This window comes from Oncorhynchus keta, chromosome 6, assembly GCF_023373465.1.
Source record: "Oncorhynchus keta strain PuntledgeMale-10-30-2019 chromosome 6, Oket_V2, whole genome shotgun sequence".
NCBI lineage: Eukaryota > Metazoa > Chordata > Actinopteri > Salmoniformes > Salmonidae > Oncorhynchus > Oncorhynchus keta.
The window spans coordinates 23,656,691-23,680,648 of record NC_068426.1 but is presented as its reverse complement, the minus strand read 5'-3'; the positions used below and the strand labels follow the sequence as shown (position 1 = coordinate 23,680,648).

General features: G+C 40.8%; 1 protein-coding gene across 2 annotated transcripts; it reads left to right on the top strand.

The window, feature by feature from the left end:
* The first annotated feature begins 48 nt into the window (after window positions 1-48).
* On the top strand, window positions 49-14,159 carry LOC118385273 (inactive phospholipid phosphatase 7-like). 2 transcript variants are annotated; one of them, XM_035772264.2, is made up of 3 exons: window positions 49-1,324; window positions 1,618-1,653; window positions 12,061-14,159. In XM_035772264.2, exons 1-3 carry the CDS (start codon window positions 847-849, stop codon window positions 12,447-12,449), a joined length of 903 nt encoding a protein of 300 aa, XP_035628157.1. In that variant the 5' UTR covers window positions 49-846; the 3' UTR covers window positions 12,450-14,159. The 2 variants fall into 2 exon arrangements, with proteins under 2 accessions (XP_035628157.1, XP_035628159.1); XM_035772266.2 differs by lacking the exon at window positions 1,618-1,653 and having other exon boundaries at window positions 50-1,324.
* The last annotated feature ends 9,799 nt before the right edge of the window (window positions 14,160-23,958 follow it).

Sequence of the window (23,958 nt, the reverse complement as noted above, 5' to 3'; positions counted from 1 at the left end):
TTCTATAGGATAAAGTAAGTTTTCATAATTGAATGTTTGTTATTTTCCTTTCTTCTATTTTGGTTCGTGCTGAGAGCGTCTCTGTCGCTGTCCATTTAAGCACCTTGGAGAACTCCCATCTGGAAGAGCGCGTCCGTAGAAGAGTGCGGTGGAAGTGGGATTGTGCGTAGGCTACGTCATGTCCACGGAAAACGACTGACGATCGAAAAATAGAGCTTTCATCTTTTGTAAATACTGAATGAATCGCAGAGCTGACTATGGATGCTTGTTCCTTGATAGACTGTAGCCCCGATACTATTAAAGTCAATCTGTCTAACTAAGAATTCATTGACGCGTTCTCCATATTCCAATCGTGTTCCAAACGAGAGGGATCTGAACGATAGCCCATTCTTATACATTGGCCTGGTAAGACGATAACAAAAACGTGTCTTTGTCGTTGAGCATAACAGACAAAGTAAAACCAGTGTATTTAGTTTCTACCGTTCAGGATCAAAACAAAACATTATGCCATTCCATGTTAGTTGCTGATGGTCGTATATTTTAGTTTATGACATGTTAAAAGCTGATAATGTTTCACTGTAGATTGTATCTCGTTTGATTGGTCCAGGCAGATGCCAGTCAAGCCTCTTTGTGACTGCATGGATCCGGTTGTAGGCTTAACACAGCAGCATGGGCAGCGCGCATTCTAACCGGTCTAAATATATCTGGTAGGGACGCATTGGGGGAAGGAGATGGCGACAGGGCTTAGCTTTGGATATTTAGGCTTCGTGGTTAAAACGAGAAATTGACCTTCTGAAACCTACAGTAATTTTTTTCACCAAGGAGGCGAAGTGGGACCAACCCGAAATGCCCGCAATTCCGAGTTCTAGGTGCAGGACGCGGGATCGGAACAACGTCCTGAGCAGACCCGAGTTCATGTCCCTGAACCAGCCCCTTTGGGGCGGCAACTCGGAGAGCCAGGGAAACTCAAGGCGACCTGGTCAACCCAAACACCAAGCAAACCTGCCGTGCGACCCGCAGGAACCTACTGACAATGCCAACAAGGATCGGAAAGAGCCCACGAAACTGCCAGAGGAGGACTGTATCCAGCTGAACCCTTCCTTCAAGGGGATAGCGATGAGCTCCCTCCTCGCCATTGACATTTGTCTGTCCAAGCGCCTGGGGGTCTGCGCCTATACGTCGTCGTCTTGGGGCACGGTTCGTTCCATGGTCACCCTACTTGCGTTCACGGGGCACGGCATCACGTGGATCATTGGCACTATCGTGTGTTTGACAAGGAGTAATAAGCTGGCGGAACAAGAGGTCTTGGTCAATCTATTACTTGGTAAATGCACTCCTCACTCTACCCAAAACAAAGTGTAATAATTAAGTTATTTAATTGTACATGTATGATTCAGCTCTTATTTAAAGGTTTTGTTATTATGCTATAGTGTGTCTATCAATGCATGTATTTATTAATAGGTATAGGCTAGGCAGTCTACTGATATGATCACATCTCTACTTCCTTATCCCAGGGCCTGTATTAGGCCTCTATAACCCATGTCAATAGGCTAATATTTATGCCATGAAATGTTAACTTGTTAATGCTTCTCACTAAAATATGTCATTGTCCACCAGAATTGAAAGCATCCCATGGTAGAGGATCAGAAGCAGGTAATTAGGAAATCCCTTCATGGTCCCTCTCTCCTTCACCCAGCACAGAAGCAGGCCTGGAGAACAGGTGCTAGGCTCCACATATCACACGTTTACTTTGGACTAAAGAACTATAAGTAGACATTTTACCAAGCCAGGGGCCTACATCAAAAGACTCAGTGAAGTCATTATCATCAGTGTCAAGCATAGCACTTCTTATCCCCACTATGGCAGATGGTACAACATCTACAGTGTAATAATGTTCCAAAGTACCTTATTTAAGTAAATATACTTGATTATCCTTACTTCCTTAATAGGTGTTTTCCCTACATTAGATATAGTAATGCGAATGTAACAGATTTCTATAACTAGCGCTAATGGAATCAACCTACAGTTGAAGTGGGAAGTTTACACACAGTAAACTTAGGTTGGAGTCATTAAAACTCCTTTTTGAATCACTCCACAAAAGTCTTGTTAACAAACTATAGTTTTGGCAAGTCAGTTAGGACATCTACTTTGTGCATGTCACAAATCATTTCTCCAACAATTGTTTACAGACAGATTATTTCACTTATAATTCACCCTATCACAATTCCAGTTAGTCAGAAGTTTACATACACTAAGTTGACTGTGCCTCTCAACAGCTTGGAAAATTCCAGAAAATGATGGATTGGTGTTGGTGTGTCAATGGGACAGTTGTAAATCATGCAGCGCGTTTTGTCAAGATCACAGACTTTAGAGAAACAACAAATGTCGGTACATACAGTGGGGCAAAAAAGTATTTAGTCAGCCACCAATTGTGCAAGTTTTCCCACTTAAAAATATGAGAGAGGCATGTAATTTTCATCATAGGTACACTTCAACTATGACAGACAAAATGAGGGAAAAAAATCCAGAAAATCACATTGTAGGATTTTTAATTTATTTATTTGCAAATTATGGTGGAAAATAAGTATTTGGTCACCAACAAACACGCAAGATTTCTGGCTCTCATAGACCTGTAACTTCTTCTTTAAGAAGCTCCTCTGTCCTCCACTCATTACCTGTATTAATAGCACCTGTTTGAACTTGTTATCAGTATAAAAGACACCTGTCCACAACCTCAAACAGTCACACTCCAAACTCCACTATGGCCAAGACCAAAGACCTGTCAAAGGACACAAGAAACAAAATTGTAGACCTGCACCAGGCTGGGAAGACCGAATCTGTAATAGGTAAGCAGCTTGGTTTGAAGAAATCAACTGTGGGAGCAATTATTAGGAAATGGAAGACATACAAGACCACTGATAATCTCCCTCGATCTGGGGCTCCACGTAAGATCTCAAGAACGGTGAGCAAAAATCCCAGAACCACACGGGGGGGACCTAGTGAATGACCTGCAGAGAGCTGGGACCAAAGTAAAAAAGCCTACCATCAGTAACACACTACGCCGCCAGGGACTCAAATCCTGCAGTGCCGGACGTGTCCCCCTGCTTAAGCCAGTACATGTCCAGGCCCGTCTGAAGTTTGCTAGAGAGCATTTGCATGATCCAGAAGAAGATTGAGAGAATGTCATATGGTCAGATGAAACCAAAATATAACTTTTTGGTTAAAACTCAACTCGTCGTGTTTGGAGGACAAAGAATGCTGAGTTGCATCCAAAGAATACCATACCTACTGTGCAGCATGGGGGTGGAAACATCATGCTTTGGGGCTGTTTTTCTGCAAAGGGACCAGGTCGACTGATCCGTGTAAAGGAAAGAATGAATGGGGCCATGTATCGTGAGATTTTGAGTGAAAACCTTCCATCAGCAAGGGCATTGAAGATGAAACGTGGCCGGGTCTTTCAGCATGACAATGATCCCAAACACACCGCCCGGGCAACGAAGGAGTGGCTTCGTAAGAAGCATTTCAAGGTCCTGGAGTGGCCTAGCCAGTCTCCAGATCTCAACCCCATAGAAAATCTTTGGAGGGAGTTGAAAGTCCGTGTTGCCCAGCAACAGCCCCAAAACATCACTGCTGTAGAGGAGATCTGCTTGGAGGAATGGGCCAAAATACCAGCAATAGTGTGTGAAAACCTTGTGAAGACTAACAGAAAACATTTGACCTCTGTCATTGCCAACAAAGGTTATATAACAAAGTATTGAGATAAACTTTTGTTAATGACCAAATATTTATTTTCCACCATAATTTGCAAATAAATTCATTAAAAATCCTACAATGTGATTTTCTGGATTTTTTTCTCTCATTTTGATGAAAATTACAGGCCTCTCTCTCATATTTTTAAGTGGGAGAACTTGCACAATTGGTGGCTGACTAAATACTTTTTTGCCCCACTGTATAAGTGTCTTACATTGGCAGAAAGCTTAAATTCTTGTTAATTTAACTGCACTGTCCAATTTACAGTAGCTATTACTGCGAAAAAATGCCATGCTATTGTTTGAGGAGCGCTCCTAACAACAAAACACCTTTTTCACCATGATAGGTTTGATAAATTCACCTCTGAAGGTGAAATGTGTACTTACTTACATTCGGAAGTCTTGCTCTGATTTATCATCTAAAGGGTCCCAGAGATAACAGGTTTTGTTAGTTAACCTCTTCAACCTATGAGGGTGCTATGTCATTATTGGATTAAAAAAAACGTGCCCGTTTTAAGCGCAATATTTTGTAACGAAAAAATGCTTGACTATGCATATAATTGGCAGCTTTGGAAAGAAAACACTCTGACGTTTCCAAAACTGCACAGATATTATCTGTGAGTGCCCCAGAACTGATGCTACAGGCGAAACCAAGATGAAACTTCAAACAGGAAATTAGCAGGATTTTTTACGCTCTGTTTTTCATTGTCTCCTTATATGGTTGTGAAAGCGCCACGAATTAGCCTGCCCTTTCTATCGTTTCTCCAAGTTGTCTGCAGCATTGTGACGTATTTGTAGGCATATCATTGGAAGATTGGCCATAAGAGACTACATTTACCAGGGTTCTGCCCGGTGTCCTTTGTTGAAATTGTTGCGTAATCTCCAAGCAGCTCGCATTCATCCATGTGATTGAGACAGAGAGGAGACTTCCAGGAATGATATATCATGAAGAGATATGTGAAAAACACCTTGAGGATTGATTCTAAACAACGTTTACCATGTTTCAGTCGATATTATGGAGTTAATGTGGAAGAAAGTTTGGCGTTCGGATGAATGAATTTTCGTTTTTTTTTTGTAGCCAAACATGACGCATAAAACGGACCGATTTCTCCTGCACAAATAATCTTTCAGGAAAAACTGAACATTTGCTATCTAACTGAGAGTCTCCTAATTAAAAACATCCAAAGTTCTTCAAAGGTAAAGGATTTTATTTGAATGCTTTTCTGTTTTTTGTGAAAATGTTGCCTGCTGAATGCTAACGCTAAATGCTAACGCTAAATGCTAACGCTAAATGCTAACGCTAGCTATCAATACTGTTACACAAATGCTTGTTTTGCTATGGTTGAGAAGCATATTTTTGAAAATCTGAGATGACAGTGTTGTTAACAAAATGCTAAGCTTGAGAGCTAGCATATTGATTTCATTTAAGTTGCGATTTTCATGAATAGTTAACGTTGTGTTATGCTAATGAGCTTGCTGATAGATTTACACAATCCTGGATACATTTTTTTTTCTTAGCTAAACGTGACGCACAAAATGGAGCGATTTCTCCCAAACAAATAATCTTTCAGGAGAAACTGAACATTTGCTATCTAACTGAGAGTCTCCTCATTGAAAACATCATAAGTTCTTCAAAGGTAAATTATTTTATTTGAATGGTTTTCTGTTTTTTGTGAAAATGTGGCCTGCTGAATGCTAACGCTAGATGCTATGCTAACGCTAAATGCTGTTGCACAAATGCTTGTTTTGCTATGGTTGAGAAGCATAGTTTTGAAAATCTGAGATGACAGTGTTGTTAACAAAAGGCTAATCTTGAGAGCTAGCATATTTATTTCATTTCATTTGCGATTTTCATGAATAGTTAACGTTGCATTATGGTAATGAGCTTGAGGCTGTATTCACGATCCCGGATCCGGGATGGCTCGACGCAAGAAGATAAAATCCTTTTTCATATCTTAAAAAGGTCCATATGGCATGCACGATCAATTTTGTATTTCCATTCGTTCAATTTGCAGAGAAAGGAATATGTGAAAATCTCACCCTAAACATTGTTTCAACAACTCAAATCACATTCGTATGTATTCCTCAGAGATTCTAGAAGGTAACAAGACTTCACTATGTCATTAGGGGTGTAGTATATCCTATAGGACACCATATTTGGTCAGAGAGCGACTCCTTCATGGCACGCTGATGACGCAGGCGGCCATCACTTGACCGACTGTATCTTGACCAATCAGGGTCAATCAGGGTCAAACAAAGCTAGCTAGACTGTATCTAGACCAATCAGGGTCAAACAAAGCTAGCTAGATAGCCAATGATCTGGCTTAAGGGAGTATCCGGAAACCATGTATATGTCGTAAAATGTAGCTACTAACCTTGTATGCCTTTCAGCATACAGCATGCCTTTCAATTTAGGACAAAAATTATACGGATTTTCAGAGTTATGAAGTTTTGAAAATGGGTTGTTTTGCAAATGTTGAACTTATAATATGGCTACTAATACATGGAAAGCTAAATCAAAGTCCAAGTATACAGATATGACGATATTCTTGCAGGAGACTTTAATATGAATGTGAATGTCTCCTTCACGATTTGACCAAATGTGCCTGGTGACTTCACACTAAAAGTCTTGTAGTTCACTCAAACTTCAAGTTATCCATCTTGAAACTTTGCACAAATACTGCTGTCATCTTGTGGACGCTATCCGAATTGCAATGAAAGTGATAGAACTGTGCCCTTTCTCTTGCATTTCAAAGGTGGAAGAAAACGACTTGTTGTTTTTTTGTTTGTATTTTCTGCTACCAGATCTATTGTGTTATATTCTCCTCCATTCAATTCACATTTCCACAAACTTCAAAGTTGGCTTTCAAATGGTACCAAGAATATGCTTATCCTTGCTTCAGGGCCTGAGCTACAGGCAGTTAGATTTGGGTATGTAATTTAGGCGAAAATAAAAAGAAGGAGGCTATCCCTAAGAAGTTTTAAACAGCTTGGAAAATTCCAGAAAATGATGTCATGGCTTTAGAAGCTTCTGATAGGCTAATTGACATCATTTGAATCAATTGGAGATGTACCTGTAGATGTATTTCAAGGCCTACCTTCAAACTCAGTGCCTCTTTCCCTGACATCATAGAAAAATCAAAATAAATCTTCCAAGACCTCAGAAAAAATTGTAGATCTCCACAAGTCTGGTTCACCCTTGGGAGCAATTTCCAAATGCCTGAAGGTGCCACGTTCATCTGTACAAACAATAGTACGCAGGTATAAACACCATGGCACCACGCAGTGTTCAAGCAGTCTTCATACAAAGTTGTGGCAAAATGGCTTAAGGACAATAAAGGCAAGGTATGTGTGTGTGAGAGAGAGACTTCAAAAGTACTATACTCACATTGTTCCCATTCAGCTATGTGCCACTGAAGCTAAGCAGTGTTGGCCCTGGTCGATCCCTGGATGGGAGACCAGATGCTGCTGGAAGTGGTGTTGGAGGTCCAGTAGGAGGCACTCTTTTCTCTGGTCTAAAATAATATCCCAATGCCCCAGTGCAGTGATTGGGGACATTGCCCTGTGTATGGTGCTGTCTTTTCCGGATGGGATGTTAAACGGGTATTCCTCACTCTCTGTGGGCTTCCAATATGGGCTGGTTCATACCAGTGAATTCACCATGTCCCTTTTGACACCTGAAATCTTGAGGGATTTTATTGTTACACCAGTAGAGTGATTACTCAGAAAAACACTGCAAATCTGTGGACTGAATCTATATTGTGTTCAGTTTATAATCTGTTTAGTTTGGTCAAGTTTGGGCTATTGTGTTTGTAGCAATGTTCAGGTCATTGTTCAGGTCATTAATAGTGATCCTTGATAGGATAGGGAACCACCGTGTTTAAACAAGCATCCTGATTAAGGCAGCTGTGAATGCAGTATCATTCACAATAGCATCTCTTTCTCGCTTCATTTTGCCTTCAGGTTGAGATCCGGTGACTGTGCTGGCCACTCCATTATAGACGGAATTCCAGCTGACTGCTTCTTCCCTAAATAGCTATTGCATAGTTTGGAACTGTGCTTTGGGTCATTGTCCTGTTGTGGGAGGAAATTGGCTCCAATGAAGCACCATCCACGGCATGGCGTTGCAAAAGGGAGTGATAGCCTTCCTTCTTCAAGATCCCTTTTACACTGTTCAACTCTCCCACTTTACCACCACCAAAGCACCCCCAGGCCATCACATTACCCCTTCCATGCTTGACAGATGGCGTTGAGCACTCCTCCAGCATCTTCATTTTTTCCTCGTCTCACGAATGTTCTTCTTTGTGATCCGAACACCTCAAACTTAGATTTGTCTTTTTTCCAATCTTCCTCTGTCCAGTGTCTGTGTTATTTTTCCCATCTTATTGCCCAGTCTGAGATGTCTTTTTCTTTGCAACTCTGCCTAGAAGGCCAGCATCCCAGAGTTGCCTCTTCACTTTTGACGTTGAGACTGGTGTTTTGCGGGTACTATTTAATGAAGCTGCCAGTTGAGGACTTGTAAGGCATCTGTTTCTCAAACTTGGCACTCTAATGTACTTGTCCTCTTGCTCAGGTGTGCACCGGGGTCTCCCACTCCTCTTTTCTATTCTGGTTAGAGCCAGTTTGCACTGTTCTGTGAAGGGAGTAGTACACAGCGTTGTACGAGGTCTTCAGTTTCTTGGCAATTTATCACATGGAATAGCCTTCATTTCTCAGAACAAGAATAGACTCACAAGTTTGAGATGAAAGTTCTTTGTTTCTTGCCGTTTTGAGCTTGTAATCAAACTCAAATGCTGATGCTTCAGATACTCAACTAGTCTAAAGAAGGCCAGTTGCATTGCTTCTTTAATTAGGACAACAGTTTTCAGCTGTGCTAACATAATTGCAAAGGGGTTTTCTAATGATCAATTAGCCTTTTAAAATGATAAACTTGGATTAGCTAACACAACGTGCCATTGGAACACAGGAGTGATGGTTGCTGATAATGGGTCTCTGTGCGCCTATGTCGATATTCCATTAAAAATCAGCCATTTCCAGCTACAATAGTCATTTACAACATTAACAATGTCTACACTGTATTTCTGATCAATTTTATGTTATTTTAATGGACAAAACACTTGCTTTTCTTTCAAAAACAAGGGCATTTCTAAGTGACCCCAAACTTTTGAACGGTAGTGTACATATTTTTAGCTTGGAAGTGCATCATAGATAACATTGACTCTAGGCTGGTGAAATCCGTGGCTTGGCTCTCCTCCTCCCTCACCTTCAGTAGTGCTGAGGTGGGCTATATCAGGGGGCAGAGCACCATTGACTTTCATTGGCAGCTCAGCACTGTGTCCCCACTGTCCCAGAATGACCCAAAGGTACCTCATACTCACTTCCATGCTGTCCATTCCCCTCTCTCTGCCTTCTTTCGATTTCCTCTAACATTCCTTTTTCCTCCTTCCATCCTTTTTCATCCTTAACTCCTTTCTTTCTTCCTATCTTTCCTTCCTTCATTTCCAACATCTCTCCCTCTCTCATTCCATGCTTCCAACCTCCTTCATTCCACCAACTCCCAAATCTTAATGGTCTCTGAACACTGTGAATTCTAATTTGTTAGAAGTCTACTTCACAATAGAACTAGGGTGTTGTGTGTGTGTGTGCGTGTACGGGAAGGAGACGGTGTCATCAATGTCTGAATCCTGAGTCCTGACAGGTTCCACAGGGTGGGGTGGAAGCCGGGTAATCAAACTGAAAGGTGGGGATATTTTGGGCCGCACATAGAGGTTTGGATGCTACTAAAAGGAGACACTTTAGGACGGGATCAAGTACTCTAGGTTAGTCATATCCAAATAATTAATAACGATCTATCACACCCAATCATAAGTAAGTCTATTATACTGTACATCTGTATTATTCAAGTCTTTTCCATTCTTATTACAAAGGTTTCAGGTGGAAAACGTTTCTATCTCAGTATTTCACTTGCGAAACCTCTCAGCGACAGTCGCCTCATATCAAATTACTACACAGATAGCCAAGTGCACATACAGTAAGCCAAAGCTGAACTATAAGCTAGGTGCTCTCAGTTTTGTGCTAGCATCCAGACCTATTTAGAGAGTAACTGGGCTGCTAGCCTGATAATGTGGCCGATTGGGATGCCGTAGTACAGAGGCTAATACATTCTGATCACACACAGGGAAGAGAGAGGTTGATGTAGCGATGCGCACCTTTTCCACAAACTCTTGGCTCTTGTTAACCTTTTACTAAAGTGGGCTAAATCAGGGGTCACACAGAGTGTTTCTTGGTAGTCTGAAACAAATCTACTTTGAAACAAACATACACTTCACACACATAGTTATGGCCTTTCAAAGAAGACACCTGTACATGTCAGATATAGAGTTGGAATGCATTCAATTTTGAGTTTATATACACTACCGGTCAAACCTTTTAGAAAAACTATTCATTCAATGATTTTTCTTTATTTGGAACATTTTCTACATTGTAGAATAATAGTGAAGACATCAAAACTATTAGGTAGCACATATGGACAAAACAAATCTAAATATATTTTATATTTGAGATTTTTCAAATATCCACCCTTTGCCTTGATGACAGCTTTGCACACTCTTGGCATTCTCTCAACCAGCTTCACTTGGAGTGCTTTTCAAACAGTCTTGAAGGAGTTCCCACATATGCTAAGCACTTGTTGGCTACTTTTCCTTCACTCTACGGTCCGACTCATCCCAAACCATCTCAATTTGGTTGAGGTCGGAGGATTGTGGAGGCCAGATCATCTGATGCAGCACTCCATCTCTCTCCTTCTTGGTCAAATAGCCTGGAGGTGTGTTTGGTCATTGTCCTGTTGAAAAACAAATGATAGTTCCACTAAGCACAAAACAGATGGGATGGCATATTACTGCAGAATGCTGTGGTAGCCATGCTGGTTAAGTGTGCCTTGAATTCTAAATAAATCACAGACAGTGTCACCAGCAAAGCACCCCCACACCATAACACCTCCTCCTTTGCGCTTTACGGTGAGAAATACATATGCGGAGATCATTCGTTTACCCACACCGCTTCTCACAAAGACACGGCGGTTGGAACCAAAAAACTCAAATTTGGACTCCAGACCAAAGAACAAATTTCCACCAGTCTAATGTCCATTGCTCGTGTTTCTTGGCCCAAGCAATTATCTTCTTATTATTGGTGTCCTTTAGTAGTGGTTTCTTTGCAGTTCTTTGCAATTCTACCATGAAGGCCTGATTCACGCAGTCTCTTCTGAACAGTTGATGTTGAGATGTGTCTGTTACTTGAACTTTGTGAAGCATTTATTTGGGCTGCAATTTCTGAGGCTGGTAACTCTAATGAACTTATCCTCTGCAGCAGAAGTAACTCTGGGGCTTCCTTTCCTGAGGCTGTCCTCATGAGAGCCAGTTTCATCAAAACGCTTAATGGTTTTTGCGACCGCACTTGAACAAACTTTCAAAATTCTTGAAATGTTCCATATTGACTGATCTTCATGTCTTAAAGTAATGATGTACTGTCGTTTCTTTTTGCTTATTTGAGCGGTTCTTGCCTTAGCCATATTTGGTAAAAGACCAAGTCTATATTATCTTCTGTATACGCCCCTAACTTGTCACAACACAGCCGATTGGCTCAAACCGATTGGCTCAAAAAATTAATTCCACAAATAACTTTTAAGAAGCCACACCTGTTAATTGAAATGCATTCCAATTGACTACCCCATGAAGCTGGTAGAGAATGCCAAGAGTGTGCAAAGCCGTCATCAAGGCAAAGGGTGGCTATTTGAAGAATCTCAAAAATAAAATATATATTTATTTAACACTTTTTTTGGTTACTACATTATTCCATATATGTTATTTCATAGTTTTGATGTCTTCACTAGAAAATAGTAAAAATAAAGAAAAACTCTTGAATGAGTACTTTTGACTGGTAGTGTACATCACAGAAGACTGAAATATAACAAAACTGTTTGACATAGAAACACCAGATTTTCTGCAGATAAAAAAAAAAAAAAGTTTATTAATTATGAAATTATGAAAAATATTAATAACATTCCACCATGAGGCCACAAGGTCATTTGACTGCAGGAAAGGGCTACCAGCCACTGTGTCATTGCGAGGGTACCGCCTGGCCTGCCTCATTGCTTCATTACTGATGCTTTGCCCTTTAACAGATATAGAGAAAATTACATGAACTATAAGCTAATTGGTCTCCATGGGTTTGTGACTGGAGATATTGTGTGTTGTGGTTTACTGACCTTCATTTATTTAGTTTGGCTGTTTCATGCAACATCTTCTCTCCTCAGCCCTCCTGCTTGACATCATGACAGTGGCCGGAGTCCAGAAGCTGATCAAACGCAAAGGACCCTGGGAGATGAGTCCGGGATTCCTGGACTACTGTGTCATGGATGTGTACTCCTTCCCAGCGGCCCACGCCAGCCGCGCCGCCATGGTGTCCAAGTTCTTGCTTTCCCACCTGGTCCTGGCCGTCCCTCTTCGCATCCTGCTGGTGCTCTGGGCCTTCCTGGTGGGCATGTCCCGGGTGCTGTTGGGTAGACACCACCTGACCGACATGGCGTGCGGCTTCGCCCTGGGCCTTCTGCACTTCAGCCTGGTGGAGACAGTATGGCTGTCGTCCAGCACCTGTCAAACCCTCATCTCTATAGGGACCCTCAGCTGGAGCTCCTTCTACTGAACACAGGGCCAGGAGTTCTTCCTGATGTGATCTGAGTTTTCCCTGATCAAGGCCTACTGTCTAAGGCTGCATTAGACCTCCGTATAGGCTTTATCTTGATTTCCTTTCAATTATGTTTATGTTTATGTTTGTATTTTTCTGCTGGAAACTATCATTTGTTTAAACTACACATTTTTGAGAAACAGGTGGACTGGACTCCAAATGTGAATAGATTTTTGCTGTCTTTGAATTGGTCTGTATGTGTTAAACAAAAACATGATTTTTGTCTTGAAGATCAGGGATTTTGCTACAAGGTTAAATATTTATCCTATCCAAATACGTTTCAAAAGATGGTTTTGATTAGTTTAAGGCAAGATGTTTCATCATAAATCTGTATGTTGTATATTCCACATTGTTTTCCTTCTCTGCTGCAATCTAAGCATTAACCAAGCAGATAGACACAGTTAGTTTATGGTGCTGATTTCATGCCTCACTGAGTAAGTGAAAAACGTCTGTGTGAAGTCAACTACAGTACCTCAGGCTTGGGGTTACCATTGATACTGTGACATATATGTGTGTGTATATGGGTGACTGTGTGTGTGCATATGTGTTACGCTCGTCGTTGGAAGGAGTAGACCAAGGTGCAGCGTGGTAGGCGTACATATTTATTTTATTGATGACACTGAAAAAACAACAAATACTAAACTAAATGCACAATTCTGTAGGGCTGGAAAGCAACAGTACAAAAACAAGATCCCACAAACTAAGGTGGAAAAAAGTCTGCCTAAGTATGATCCCCAATCAGAGACAACGATAGACAGCTGCCTCTGATTGGGAACCATACCCGGCCAACAAAGAAATAGACAACATAGATTGCCCACCCTAGTCACACCCTGACCTAACCAAATAGAGAATTAAAAGATCTCTAAGGTCAGGGCATGACAATATGTCTGTGTGTGTGTTTGTATGCCTCCATGCAAGATTTCTTATGTGTGTACCTTTGTGAGTCAAACGCAATGTCTTTTGGAGGGTAAAAGTCACTGAGGAAACCTTTGCTGGGTAAAGTCTGGAATGTTCACTGGCATGTACAAAACATGAATTATACCCAATATCAAAGGCTTTTTACCTACTGTATGCCTTCATGTATTTCATTTATTGGTCTTCTGCTATGTCTTTTGGTTGTTTTTTGTTGTTGTGATATTATGGACTTGGCAACCAAACTATTTAAGATGTAGCCTTTTTGCTTTTGGATTGTGTGTGTGTGTGTGTGTGTGTGTGTGTGTGTGTGTGTGTGTGTGTGTGTGTGTGTGTGTGTGTGTGTGTGTGTGTGTGTGTGTGTGTGTGTGTGTGTGTGTGTGTGTGTGTGTGTGTGTGTATGTATGTATGTAATATTGCATTAGTGCAAGTCAGCATGTTTTGTTTTGTACAAGGATGACAAGAAAGTCATATTTTCATGCAGTGTTTGAATTTATCCAGCCTAATTTGCTAAATTAAGAAGATGGCTGGATAGTCTTTATAAGATGTGGGCTTCTGAAAAAGTGGTATGTCTTTCCTGCGTTGTTTATTCATGCCCATAAATATACCATTTGCCATGACTTATGGTGTGTGTGTGTGTGTGTGTGTGTGTGTGTGTGTGTGTGTGTGTGTGTGTGTGTGTGTGTGTGTGTGTGTGTGTGTGTGTGTGTGTGTGTGTGTGTGTGTGTGTGTGTGTGTGTGTGAGAGCGTGCGTGATTGTGTGAGCGTGCATGCGTGCGTGTGACATTCATTTTTTGATTGTGGTGGATGCTTTCAAGAACATGTCAATGTGCTAAACCCAAGTAATGGCTGTATTTGGACTCATTGACCACAAAATGTATTGGTAGCCACCACCTGAAAACCATTGATTTTACATAACTCCACTCCATCAATATGCCTCACTGTCCGCAGTTACTCATCAGTAATGAAGCTGAAACAACAGCTTCCTTATTTATTCAGGGCAAACCTATTGAAATACATGTATCACAGCTGACCACACACACACACACACAAAGTTGCATGTGTCTCCCCTTTCACGGGGAAGAAGGACGGGAACAAAGGAGGGATAATCTGTCTCAGCAGATGGGAAAATGGCATTTACAGTGCCTTCAGAAAGTATTCACACCGCTTGAGTTTTCCCACATTTTGTTGTGTTACAGCCTGCATCAAATTGATAACATTCGGATTTCACTGGCATACACACAATGCCCCATAATGTCAAAGTGGAATCATGTTTTCCATTTTATTTTTTTTATACAAAATTAAAAGCTGAAATGTCATGAGTCAGTAAGTATTCAACCCCTTTGTTATGGCACACTAAATAAGTACAAATGTGCTTAACAAGACACATAATAAATTGCATGGACTCACTTTGTGTGCAATAATAGTGTTCATCTCTCTTAGCCACACAGACAATGAAATGTAAGGTCCCTCAGTCAAGAAGTGAATTGTAAACACCGATTCGACCACAAAGGCCAAGGAGGTTTTCTAATACCTCTCAAAGAAGGTCAACTATTGGTAGATGGGTCAAAAATAAAAAGCAAATATTGAATATCCCTTTGGGCACGGTGAAGTTATTCATTACACTTTGGATGGTGTATCAATACACCCAGTAACTACAAAGATACATGGTCCTTCTTCACTCAGTTGCCGGAGAGGAAGGAAATTGAGTTATTGAGGAATTACAGAGTTTAATGGCCGTGATAGGAAAAGACTGAGGATGGATCAACAACATTGTTTTTACTCCACAATACTAACCTGAATGACAGAGTGAAACGAAGTAAGCATGTACAGAGTAAAAAATATTCCAAAACATGCATCCTGTTTGCAATAAGGCACTAAAGTAAAACTGCTAAAAGTGTTGCAAAGAAAGGAACGTTGTACCCTAAATACAAAGTGTTATGTTTGGGGTAAATCCAACACAACACATTACTGAATTCCACTCTTCATATTTTCAAGCATGGTGGTGGCTGCATCATATTATGGGTATGCTTGGCATCGGCAAGGACTATGGAGTTTTTTAGTATAAAAATAAATGCAATAGAGCTAAGCATAGGCAAAATCCTAGAGGGAAACCTGGTTCAATCTGCTTTCCAACAGACACTGGGAGACAAATTCACCTTTCATTAGGACAATAACCTAAAACACAAGGCCAAATATACAATGGAGTTGCTTACCAAGACGACATTGAATGTTCCTGATTGGCCGAGTTACAGTTAGGACATAAATCCTAAATCGGCTTAAAAATCTAAGGCAAGACTTGAAAATGACTGTCTCGCAATGATCAACAACCAGCTAGAGCTTGAATAATTTGTTTAAGAATAATGTGGAAATATTTTATAATCCAGATGTGCAAAGCTCGTAGAGACTTACCCAGAAAGACTCACAGTTGTAATAGCTGCCAAATGTGATTCTAACATGTGTTGACTTATGTAATGAGATATTTCTGTATTAAATTTTCAATAAATTTGCTAAAATGTCACTTTGTCATAATGGGATATTGTGTGTAGATGGGTGAGAAAAAAATCTGTTGAATTGATTTTTAATTGACTGTAGGGGGGTGTGAATATTTTCTGAAGGCACTGTACGTATCCTAATTCCTCCATCCTCTGCTTTTGTCTTGTCCAAAGGTCACATATTATTACACCTATTTACATTCAACATTATTCATACATGCATCCATGATGGAATGCAAACAGCATTGCACTACATAGCTTGTATTTGCCTGCCTGTGTGACAGATACGTCTCCCAGGGGTTTCCCAGACAGAGTTGAATTTAAGAGGCTAATTCTACTTAAATGAAGTAAGGACTAACTAGTTAATTAAGTACTTGGTGGTGACCAGAGGATTCTTAACAGAACAGAGATGGGACACTAATACATAAACATTGTGTGGAATTGGAACAAGTCACCTAAACCAAACAATGGACGGAGGTCAAAGAAAACGTTCAAAGAATTTCAGTGACTTTGAAAAAACCCTCTTGATGCAAATTGTGTCAAACCAACCAATTATCTAGAACAGCATGACTCATCAACAGAAAACAAAAAAAGAATGCCCGGACTACCATTTGTAATTAATTAAAAGTAAACAAAAGGTCAGTTTGAAATGGCACTTTTCTTGTCTAGCACAACACAGTGGAGCCTAAATGTATTTGTGTGACAAAACTGTAACACAAACGATATCATGCATAATCTCGGATATAATTTCTATATTGTCTAGTCTTTCTAAGGTCCTGTGGAAAAACAAAAATCAACTTAAAGAAGACAAACGCTGTTGCTCGTAGGGAGCCTTTCAAGACTGGTGCAGGACCCCAGTAAGACTGGAGACAGATGAGCTGGTGGACGTGTTGACCGGGATCATTGATAGCCACCAACCCCTAGAAGGTATCCCCGATGATGACCAATCTGGACAGTTCAGATGGGGGACTGTTCCAATCCTCATTTGGTAGGACACTTTCATTCAACATGTGCCATCCCCAGACTGCAGGCTATATGTAATGTTTCCAGTCATCTCTTGACTCATGACTCACATAATAAAAACGATGTAATGAACACAGCTCTTAGAGAAATAGTGGTCTCTAATGCTGCACTGTAATCATTTTCTAGAGGCAGAGGATCACCATAGCTTAAAGCGGATAAGACAGGAAGTTACCACATCAGTCAGCGGGTTTATTTATTTATTATTATTTATTACAAAAAACACAAGGAAGGGGTAAAATATTAGAACATGAAGGACAAACAATACAGCATCAAGACACTATCAAACATGTATATCAGTCTTTCCGCAACAGAGCCATCCTTATGTGCGAGGGTGCGTGTGCATGATAGTGATATAAAATATATGTCATAGTTTCCTATTTCATGATCACAATCTTGTGAAGCCCAACCCTCCAAGATCCCCCCACAGTTCCCCAATAGCTGTCCCTCAAACATTCGAGACCCTTCCCACAGTCGATAAATACTTTTTAAAAAATACAATCAATTCCATTCCCCACCCCCAAGAACCCCCCAATGCACCAACAACCAAGAGAATGAACTAAAGAGAAAAAAAGCAGAAGACAGAAGAAAACAGCAAACAACAATGACATTTTTTTTCTCACAAAATAATACATTTAAAACAAAGGACATCAAGGACTACTGAAATCATAACAGCAATGCCTACTTTATATGTTTGTGTGCATGTCTGGCACTATTACATGTATGTGTGTGTTCTTGTGTTTATTTGAATGAGAGTGGGTGTATATGCGTGTGTACAAACACCTGCACGGCATCAGCCTCAGGCAAACCGGCATTAGTTGTAAAAACACTGCCACTTAGTATCATTCAAATGCACTTTTATTATGTTTTATTTAGACTTTTTTCCCCCTTTATCTTTTGACCATCATTCTCTCTCTCACACAGCAACTCCACTCCCACTTGTCTCCAATTCCACATCCCAACCCTCAGCTTCCCTCAGCCCATCCCATCTATCTCTGCTGGCCACCCACTTTGTGTTTCGACGCAACACATATCTTTCAACTATGCTATGATGTTTAACGTACAATTTGAATCTCTAACTTATTTTGTATCTCTGTAGTTTTTATTGCTATCTACCTGTACTGTTAGTTCATGGATTTCCCTTGTTAGTCTTATTTCTTTAGCCAGAAACAGCTTTTTTTAATGATTGATGAATATTGAATTGAATGACCCCTGAAGGTACATTTAAAGGTGTCCCAAACAATAAGGGGATCTGCTGAACCAATATTATACTTGAAAAATTCAGTTATAAATGATTTTGTCTTAGTAAAAAATAAGTTGTCCTCCAGTAAACTTTGATTAAATTTCCAATATCTCCGTCCACGTGGAAAATCTATAAGAGTTATGTGAATGCCAAGTAGACGATGATCCGATCTCATTCTGTCTCCTATTAAAACTTGTTTGACCTTTGATGCAAGAGAGAAAGAGACAAGAAAGTAGTCAAGAGGACTAGCTTGATTAAGTCTCCTCCGTGTATGTCTCACTAGGTCAGGGTTTTTTAGTCTCCAAATATCCACTATTTCTAATGTGTCCATAGTATTTTTGATTTCCTTAAGGGCACAGTGATGATAGTTTGTAGAGTGATTACCTTAATGGTTCATTGAGGCACTTAACACTGTGTTATAGTCTCCTACCATAATTATTAGATCATTTGTTGCCTGTAAGTTAATAAATTGATATAAATGTTTTCGAAGAAGTGTGGATCATCCTGATTTGGACCATATAGATTAATGAGCCAAATCTCTTTTTCATTCAATTTCATATTCAAAAAGATCCACCTTCCTTGCGAATCATTCCTGATTATTTGCACCTTCAGATCGAAATGTTTGCTAATTAATATCATCACACCCTTTGAGTTCCTTTGTCCATGACAGAAAATTATTTCACCACCCCATTCCTTTTTTCCACACAACTTCATCTAAGGATGTAGAGTGAGTTTCCTGTAAACAGTTATATGTTATATTCCTTTTCTTTTAGCCATGTAAAGACTGATCTTCTTTTTTTATAATCTGCCAAAACGTTACAATTATAACTAGCTATACTTATTTCACCCCTTACCATAACTAGATATTATTAACTATTCTTAACTATACTCAGGCTAAAATTACCATAATTAGTGCTTGTAAAGTTACTGTCATCAGAGGTATTATGAAGGTCAAAACTAGAGCTTTCAAATGTCTGATATTTAGAATTCAAGAAATAGGTTCTCGCAATATTTTTTAAATTCCCTTGCCTGTTTGCCTGTGAGCCAATGCCACCGCGTTTATTAATAAGTGTATCGAAGACATTCCCAAAGTGACCGTAAGTACATATCCCAACCAGAAACCATGGATTACAGGCAATATTCTCAATGAGCTAAAGGCTAGAGCTGCCGCTTCCAAGGAGCGGGACACTAATCTGGACACTTTAAAAGAAATCCCGCTATGACCTCCGATAAACCGTAATAAAAACGTCAATACAGGCCTAAGATCGAATTCTACTACACCGGCTCTGATGCTCGTCGGATATGGCAGGGCTTGCAAATTATCAAAGGAAACCCCGCCGCAAACTGCCCTGCATGAGAGCACCAGCTGTTCCGGAAGACTGTGTGATCTCGCTCTCCGTAGCCAATGTCAGTAAGACCTTTAAACAGGTTAACATTCACAAGGCTGCAAGGCCAGAAGGATTACCAGAATGCGTACTCAGAGCATGCGCTGACCAGCTGGCATGTGTCTTCACCAACATTTTCAACCTCTACCTGACCCAGTCTGTAATACCTACATGTTTCAAGCAGACCACCATAGTCCCTATGCCCAAGAACACCAAGGTAACCTGTCTAAATGACTATCGCCCCTTAGCACACACACATGTAGCCATGAAACGCTTTGAAAGGCTGATCATGTCTCACATCAACACCATCAACCCAGACACACTAGACCCACTCCGATTTGCATACTGCCCAATAGATCCACAGATGACACCATCTTTATTGCACTCAACACTGCCCTCTCCCACCTGGACAAGAGAAAAACCTACATGAGAATGCTGTTCATTGACTATAGTTCAGCGTTCAACACCATATAGTGCCCTCCATGCTCATCCTCATCAGGCCCTGGGACTGAACACCTCCCTCTGCAACTGGGTCCTTGATTTCCTGACGGTCCGCCCCCAGGTAGTGAGGGTAGGCAACAACACATCCACCACACTGACCCTCCACCACACTGTGTGCTTAGTCCCTTCCTATACTCCCTGTTCACCCACGACGGTGTGGCTGCGCACAAATCCAACATCATCATTAAGTTAGCTGACGACACAACCGTGGTTGGCCTGATCACCGACGATGATGAGACAGCCTATAGAGAGTAGCTCAGTGACCTGGCAGTGTGGTGCCAGGACAACAACATATCCTTCAACATCAGAAAGACATAGGAGCTGACCGTGGACTAAAGAAAACAGAGGGCCATATTGACGGGGCTTTAGTGGAGTGGGTTGAGAGCATCAAGTGCCTTGGTGTCCACATCAATAAGGCATTATCATGGTCCACGCACACCAACACAGTCGTGAAGAAGGCTAGACAGATCTTTAAAAAGTTATACAGCTGCGCCATTGAGAGCATCTTGACTGGCTGCATCACCACTTAGCATGGCAACTGCTTGGCATCCAACCGCAAGGAGCTACAGAGGGTAATGCGGGCAGCCTAGTACATCACTGGGGCCAAGCTCCCTGCCATCGAGGACCTCTATACAAGGTGGTGTCAGAGGAAGGCCCTAAAAATGGTAAACAACTCCATCCACCTCAGTCATAGACTGTTCCTTCTGCATACGGTACCGATGCATACGGTACCGATGCACCAAGTCTGGAACCAACAGGATCCTGAACAGCTTCCACCCCCAAGCCATAACACTGCTAAATAGTTAGTTAAATGGTTAACCTGGACTATCTGCATTGACCCTTTTTACACTAATTAATCACATGTATTTATAAAGCCCTTTTTACATCAGCAGATGTCCCAAAGTGCTATACAGAAACCCAGCCTAAAACCTCAAAAAGCAAGTAATACAGATGTAGAAGTACAGTGGCTAGGAAAAACTCCCTATAAAGGCGGGGACCTAGGATGAAACCTAGAGAGGAACCAGGCTCTGAGGGGTGGCCAGTCCTTTCCTGGCTGTGCCGGGTGGAGATTTTAAGAGTACATGGCCATTTAAGGCCAGATTGTTCTTCAAGATGTTCAAACATTCATAGATGACCAGCAGGGTCAAATAATAATCACAGTGGTTGTAGACTAGAGGGTGTAACAGGTCAGTAACTCTTTTGACTCATCATGCTGCTGCTACTGTTTATTATCGGTTGCTTAGTCACTTTATCCCTACCTACAGTGCCTTCAGAAAGTAATCATACCACTTGACTTATTCCACACATTTTACAGCCTGAATTTAAAATTAATTTAACTTTTGTTTTCACCCATCTACACACAATATCCCATAATGATAATGTGAAAACATGTTTTTAGAAATGTTTACAAACTAATTGAAAATGAAATACAGAAATATCTAATTCACATAAGTATTCACGGTGATTACAGCGGTGAGTCTTTCTGGGTAAGTCTCTAAGAGCTTTGCACACCTGGATTGTACAATATTTACCCATTATTATTTTTTACAATTTTCAAACTCTGTCAAATTGGTTGTAGATTTGGCTTTGTGTTTTAGCTTATTGTCCAAAGGTTGAAGGTTTAATCTCCAGTATCTGGTGGAAAGTAGACTGAACCAGCGTTTCCTCTACAATTTTGCCTGTGCTTAGCTCCATTCCATTTCTTTTTTATCCTGAAAAACTCCCCAGTCCTTAACGATTTCAAACATACCCATAACATAATGCAGCCACCAGTATGCTTGAAAATATGGAGAGTGGTTCTCAATAATATAATAATAATAATATATGCCATTTCGCAGGCGCTTTTATCCAAAGCGACTTACAGTCATGTGTGCATACATTCTACGTATGGGTGGTCCCAGGAATCGAACCCACTACCCTGGCGTTACAAGCGCCATGCTCTACCAACTGAGCTACAGAAGGACCACATAATGTGTTGTATTTGATTTGCCCCTTTGTATTTTATATTACAGTATTACAACACTGTTTTTGCAGTATTACTTTAGTGCCTTGTTGTAAACTGGATACGTGTTTTGGAATATTGGTACAATTGAAGTCGGAAGTTTACATACACTTAGGTTGGAGTCATTCAAATAAATGTTTCATCCACTCCACAAGTTTCTTGTTCACAAACTATAGTTTTGGCAAGTCGGTTAGGACATCTACTTTGTGCATGACACAAGTAATTTTTCCAACAATTGTTTACAGACAGATTATTTCACTTATAATTCACTGTATCACAATTCCAGTGGGTCAGAAGTTTACATACACTAAGATGACTGTGCCTTCAAACAGCATGGAAAATTCCAGAAAATGATGTCATGGCTTTAGAAGCTTCTGATAGGCTAATTGACATAATTTGAGTCAATTGGAGGTGTACCTGTGGATGTATTTCAGGGCATACCTTCAAACTCAGTGCCTCTTTGCTTGACATCATGGGAAAATCAAAAGAAGTAAGCCAAGACTTCAGGAAAAAAAATTGTAGACCTCCACAAGTCTGGTTCATCCTTGGGAGCAATTTCCAAACGCCTGAAGGTACCACGTTCATCTGTGCAAACAGTAGTACGCATTCATAAACACCATGGGACCACGCAGCCATCATACCACTCAGGAAGTAGATGCGTCTCCTAGAGATGAACGTAGTTTGGTTCGAAAAGTGCAAATCAATCCCAGAACCACAGTCATGGACCCTGTGAAGATGCTGGAGGAAACAGGCACAAAAATATCTATATCCACAGTAAAACGAGTCCTATATCGACATAACCTGAAAGGCCGCTCAGCAAGGAAGAAGCCACTGCTCCAAAACCGCAATAGAAAAGCCAGACTAGGGTTTGCAACTGCACATGGAGACAAAGATTGTGCTTTTTGGAGAAATATCCTCTGATCTGATGAAACAAAAATAGAACTGTTTGGCCATAATGACCATCGTTATGTTTGGAGGAAAAGGGGAAGCCTTGCAAGCTGAAGAACACTATCCCAACCGTGAAGCACAGGGGTGGCAGCATCATGTTGTGGCGGTGCTTTGCTGCAGGACGGACTGGTGCACTTCACAAAAAAAGACGCATCATGAGGAAGGAAAATTATGTGGATATACTGAAACACCATCTCAAGACATCAGTCAGGAAGTTAAAGCTTGGTCGCAAATGGGTCTTCCAAATGAACAATGACCCCAAGCATACTTCTAAAGTTGTGGCAAAATGGCTTATGGACAACAAAGTCAAGGTATTGGAGTGGCCATCACAAAGCCCTGACCTCAATCCCATATAAAATTTGTGAACAGAACTGATAAAGCGTCTGCGAGCAAGGAGGCCTACAAACCGGACTCAGTTACACCTGCTCTGTCAGGAGGAATGGGCCAAAATGCACCCAACCTATTGTGGGAAGCTTGTGGAAGGCTACTCGAAACGTTTGATCCAAGTTAAACAATTGAAAGGCAATGCTACCAAATACTAATTGAGCGTATGTAAACTTCTGACCCACTGGGAATGTGATGAAGGAAATTAAAGCTGAACTGAATCATTCTCTCTACTATTATTCTGACATTTCACATTCTTAAAATAAAAAGTATGTCTATATAAGCTTGGCACATCTAGCCACTGGGATTTGTACCCATTCTTCAAGGCAAAACTGCTCCAGCTCCTTCAAGTTGGATGGGTTCCGCTGGTGTACAGCAATCTTTAAGTCATACCACAGATTCTCAATTGGATTGAGGTCTGGGCTTTGACTTGGCCATTCCAAGACATTTAAATGCTTCCCCTTAAACCACTTGAGTGTTGCTTTAGCAGTATGCTTAGGGCCATTGTCCTGCTGGAAGGTGAATCTCCATCCCAGTCTCAAATCTCTGGAAGACTGAAACAGGTTTCCCTCAAGAA